We start from the raw sequence: 5,881 nt of genomic DNA on the forward strand, positions 1-5,881 counted from the left end.
GATCAATTCTAACCTTATTGATATTCTACCATCAATTTAATATTAAGAGACCTGCTATTACCATCTTATTAAGCAGCCAAACACAGTACTTGCGTGCTCTGCTGACGCAAGTAATTGTTATTACTTGCGCCAGCAAGCACACAACGCCTCGCAGCGCCGATCTACAAACAGCCGCTTGTAGATTGGCTGTTTTCACTAGTTTAAAATCATTTAAAATGGTAAATACTGGGCGCCCGGTGGCCTACTGGTCTAAGCGCATACCATATAGGCATTGATGCCTGGCGGCGTCGCCGGTTCGATTCCCGATCCGGATGACATTTGCTGCATGTCTCTCCCCATCTCTCCCCCCGTTTCCTGTCAGTCTACTGTACTATCCAATAAAGGCATAAAAGCCCAAAAACAAATATATATAAAAAGAAAAATGGTAAATACAATACTGGCTTTCAAGCAGTTTCAAGGGGCACACTTGACCCTTCTAAGGGCACACCAAAGGTCCCCAGGCACAGTTTTTGAGAAACACTGGTCTAGGTAGCCATGTCTGTTTAAGCCTGTAGCCAATCAGGGACCAGCATTAAGTCATCATTAACAGCCAATGAGGGACCAGCATTCCTGGTGATGCCAGTGTTGATGTCAGCGATATAAGTATAAAAGTATAGTCCTCATGTACATTTCTGATAAGTATATTCCTCATGGTGCGCTCTGCAGGAGCACAAGTAGGCCAACTATGGCCTACTTGTGCACAAGGCGCAAGTTGGCACCTCGACAGAGTGCAGTTCTAGTTATTACTTGCCTCCAGCAAAGCGCGCGAGCATTGCGTTCAGCTGTGTATGTACGTATGACGGTGTCTGTGATTGTTTAAGCCCGTATAGCCCAATCAGGGACCAGAATTCTGTTAAGAGTGGTTCCCCTGACATCACAGTGACGTCAGAGCATGATGTCAGAGCGACAAGCCCACAGAACCACAATGTCAGGCGTTATAGACAGAGATACACACAAGCTGTGGCCGTTCACATACTAATCTGCGACCTACGGTTGCAATAAACACATGACCAGTGTTGTGCCAGTGTTACTTTTGACAGCAAATTTAGATTGTGTTTAGTCATATGTCTTTTGAGTAAAATTGATACCAGATCTTTATAGGTCAAGGTTATTCTCCTTAAAAAGATTACTGACAGTACAACGGCATGCAGGGCCCTTAGCCAATGAGGAGCAGCCAAAGGGTAGATCTTTGTGCCCATACATGGTGTTCCATGCGAGCCCACACTGTTTCGTAGGAACAGTATTTCTAGTTTTCTTTAATTTAGTTGTTTGTTTCACATCTTCCAGTTTGACTTTTTATCCTGCATCCTTTATGAGTTCTATCTCCTGATTGGATAAAATTGGTATCCCAACCTGAACATGTTCTGATAACTATATGGAGCTGGAAAGACAGGTAGTCTCCTGTTAATGAACAAACACTGTAGAAATTATTACCATCAAAATATACAGCTTGATAAATATATTAACACCTTCTTATTCCCCTATGAGATACAATAATCCATCACAAAGTAATAAGACAGGAGAGTGATTCAGAGTGAGAATGGAATGTTTACTATGGAGAGAGAGAATTCAAGACAGGTACAGTACAGAAATAATGGTTCAATGGTTCGTGCTCTCTCTGACAAATGATGTTTTGACATAAGTATGGTCATTTCGTCAGTCAATGGATGACATTTCAACAGTTCATAGGATTTTTCTTGTCCACAAATGACAAGACAAAGAGTCCATATACAGTAGGTTCCTGGGGAAGAGATGTCCTTGCTGGTGTCTGGATGACACCAGATGTCCCAGGCTGAACCTTATAAACCAAAACAATTCTCATTGTTTTAGTTACAGGCTCCATGGCAGTAGATAAGGCCTCATTTCTACCAGACAGAGACCTTGTGGGTACTGTACATGACATTATAGCATGGCACAGTCATGAGCTGGGCCTTAGAGTCAGATGGTCAGTTAGTCATCAAAAAGATGGTAAAAGATGATATAAACCACAACAAAATACCTAACACAGCTATTTAACACTTATTTTAACAAATAAACATCACTTACACTCCCTTTAAATTGTTCTAAATGTCAGGCTTCACTTTCAGAGGACAGTGGTGGTTAGAAGCTGATAGGTCTAACAGTTTGTCTCTCAGAGGCTCTCCTACTTTGACTGGCCAATCACTGCTGTTATCCAGGAACATGTATCCGCCTCCCAGCCTGTCGATCAGATGTCTCAGCGAATCAGAGGCCTGCGAGAGGTACGTAGGGGGTTGAAGCCCCGCCTCCCGCAGCTTGTCAGCGTGGGTGAGGACCAGCAGAGCATGCTGGGACCACAGTGGACCAAACACAGTCTACACACACACACACACACACACACACACACACACACACACACACACACACACACACACACACACACACACACACACACACACACACACAAAGCGACAGCGACAACAAATGGGCAGGATCAGAGCAAGACCGGGTGTGACGCGATCGAGAAGTGCCTGTTGCAGTTGCACTGTAGTTCTTTAACTATTCATCTTTGCCGCTACCATAAGCTGCTGCCAGACTCTTTTTTTAAAACGCACTTCAGGCGCGGTCCCCCGCGCCCAGGGGGGGGACACTTTTAGTGTTTACTTTCCTGCCGGCGCAGCCACTATATACGTCAATGCAGACACATCAATATGAGTGGTTGGAGTTAGCATGCCCAGACTGTAATAGACAGACGGTGCCATCCAATCACCTGCCAAATAGCTTGAAAAAGTGGACCGCCTCCTTAGCGGTTGGCCCTGAGCGGTTCCAGATGAAAGTATGAGGAACTCAATATACCACCACCATAAAAATGTGTCTGACCTACAGTATAATCTGGGAAACAGTTAAGCCCTTTGCACACAGGTCAGTTGCATTTTTTTTCGTTTGCGGCATGAATAAAACGCGTTGGATTTGGTGTGCAATGCTGTGCGGAATCGGCGCTGTGGAAGGAGTCATAAAAGGAGTGATGAGTTTTTTACCGCATGCGACAAGACGCACAAATTGAACTGGGTTCGATCGAGAAAAAAACGCACGGCCGCAGCCACTCGTCGCACGGATAATTCGGATCCGGTGTGCATGAGGTCGTAGAGAATCATTGTTTTCTTAAAAAATAAATGAAATTGTCCGTTTTATCCGCGCGGATAAACGCGCCTGTGTGCAAAGGGCTTTACTGTAGCTCCTTTCGGAACCTCTCCCTCTGCTATGCAGCTACGAGATGTCGTCAACCAGAATCGTCCGACTGGGGGGATGCTCCGTGTTTTCCCCATAGACTAGCGATGGAGCCCGGAAGTTCCAGAGAGGCAAAAATGTAAAAACACAGAACCAGCTGACAAAATGAGCGATATAAACTCTTTATTTCAACACGTTGCTTCAATTTTCTTCCACGCTTGAGAAGTAAACAGATGGGAGACCAGCATAGGACCTCTACTTTTTGGATAGAATGTTCACAAAAGATAAGAAGAGTTTGCGAACGGCGGAGCGTCCCGCCATTCGCCCGATTCTGGTTGACGACAGGGAGGAACCTCATCTCGGAGCTGCATAGCGGAGGGAGAGGTTCTGAAAGGAGCTTGGAAACAGTGGTATAGATCAGGGGTTTTCAAAGTGGGTGACGGGGCACCCTGGGGTGCCGTGACGGCAGTCCAGGGGTGCCGTGAGATAATTTGATAATATTTGGAATTTAATTGGAGTGGACACTTGAAAAAATATTTTGTATCATTTTAAACTTGAAGTAGCCTACAGTTATTTTCAGTCAATTATAATGGCTATTATCTCAACGTTTTTCTCGCAATATACTCACTAAAATATCGTCACTGTCGGACAGCAACCTCGTATCTCCAAGTTTCAAATGTGTACGTCTTTTGGTAAAGCAAGGCCCTGCTTCATCATACAAGACTGTCGCACAAAACTAGTGAAAACAGCCGATCTACAAGCACACAACGCCTCGCATCGCGAGGCGTTGTGTGCTTGTAGATCTGCTGTTTTCACTAGTTTAGTACATTTTATAGATGATAAATACAAAACGAACGGTTTTGGACATAGAAGGTTTCCACCCGACAACGACGATATGCTATAAATATAAAGTGCTGGGAGTGAAAATTATAATGTAGGGGTGCCTCGGATTAAAAAAAAAAAATTATGGGGTGCCCTGAGACAAAGAAGCTTGGGAACCCCTGGCATAGATGCTTGACACAGCCGCGTGCACCGCTTACCTGCGTTACGTGTGTGAGGTGTGTTATCAGGGCGTCGTCACAGCGGTGCGCGGAGACCACCAGAACAACCACGTGGACATCCTCCGACCCCAGCGTCTCGCGCACTTCCTGGCCGAGCTGGGAGGGGCGGGGCAGAGGGGGCGTGTCCACAACCCTCAGCCTCAGGTCTGACTCCGCCCCTTTCCTCCTGAAGAAGGCCGGGAACGTTCTGCCCAGGAGGCGGAACTCTGTTGTCACGGCAACGCCTGATAGGCCCACGCCTGTCTGGAACTCGTGGCCACCTGAAGAACAGAGGTCAGTTAGAGCAGTGGTTCTCAACCTTTTCAGGCCGCGACCCCCAAAATAATCTTATTTTAACTGGGGACCCCCTCCATCCTACGAGCACTGAGAGTTGAGGCATTACATTTTCTCTATAACACAGTTCTATTGTGAAAATAGCCGATCTACTTGCTCACAAGGGCCTCGCGTTGCGAGGCGTTGTGAACATGTAGATCGGCTATTTTCACGATTTCTGCCTCTAATATTTGACAATTTGGCCAATGTTTAATTTGTCATTTTAGAGGTGTTAAAAAGTCCTTAAATTGTCACTTTAGAAATGTGCAGATGCCCTCTATACACTTAAAGTTTATGTTGGTTTGTTTACTGTTGAGAGAGAAAACAATGTTGCACATTAAGTTAATCATCTGGGGACCCCCCAAAGGGTTCCCGACCCACAGGTTGAGAACCACTAGGTCAGTTAGAGGTCAGCTGTGTTCGTGTGTGTGTGTGTGTGTGTGTGTGTGTGTGTGTGTGTGTGTGTGTGTGTGTGTGTGTGCGCGCGCGCGCGTGCGTGCGTGCGTGCGTGCGTGCGTGCGTGCGTGCGTGTGCAGAGTGCTGACCAATCAGGGCGTTCCCCACAGAGCTCCTCCCACTCTGCTTGTCGCCTAGCAACAGCACATTCAGCGTCAGTACCGCCCTGCTGTCGTCATGGCGACGGTGACCCTGGTTACCAAGGTTGATGAAGGGGTTGCTAGGCTGACCTTTGCTGTTGTGAACTCCAGGATGCTTTTCTGTCGTCTGATTGGTCGATTCCATTATTACTGAAGCACAGCCTGGCACACAAAATGAAGGGAAATTAATCCAATTCAACTTGTATTGCCATTAAAACTAATAAATATAATGACTACCAACATACAAAAGGATATACAGTAAATGAGAACAATTATTATCTCCTGGGGTCCATATAAGATACAATCAAATATCCTATAAAATCACACCCAATGTGAAGTGAGCGGTGGTCGTGCTTGCATAACGTCTTCAGACTAGGATTTGAGTCTAGGATGAACAGGCTATGCTACACACACACGTTTTACTATGGCAAAACGTTGAGGAAAAAGGCTACAGACACACGCACAGCCACTCTATGGAGCAGTTTACCACTGCTCAAAAACATGTAAATACATACATAATTACAATGCATAATAAAAATAATCAGTGTCGGTCTTATTGAACCTCCACCCTGCTCTCATTCAATACAATGTCCGTAGGTTAGGTTGCTTTGTTTTCTCATCCTGATAAGTCTGAAAACGATTTAGTTGAGCATGGCAGTCTCCATGTTTCTTGTCAATTGGGTATGG

The 5,881-nt window shown here is 45.6% G+C and overlaps 1 protein-coding gene across 1 annotated transcript; it reads right to left on the minus strand.

Moving 5' to 3' along the window:
• Positions 1–2,102: 2,102 nt before the first annotated feature.
• On the minus strand, positions 2,103–5,339 carry LOC308298027 (GTPase IMAP family member GIMD1-like; the record flags this gene model as incomplete). Its single annotated transcript, XM_080741591.1, has 3 exons — positions 2,103–2,372; positions 4,266–4,546; positions 5,144–5,339. The coding sequence occupies 3 exons, from the start codon at positions 5,337–5,339 to the stop codon at positions 2,103–2,105; spliced, it is 747 nt and encodes a 248-aa protein (XP_080597717.1).
• Positions 5,340–5,881: the final 542 nt, after the last annotated feature.

Source organism: Nannobrachium achirus, assembly GCF_963921795.1.
Source record: "Nannobrachium achirus genome assembly, chromosome: 14".
Lineage (NCBI taxonomy): Eukaryota > Metazoa > Chordata > Actinopteri > Myctophiformes > Myctophidae > Nannobrachium > Nannobrachium achirus.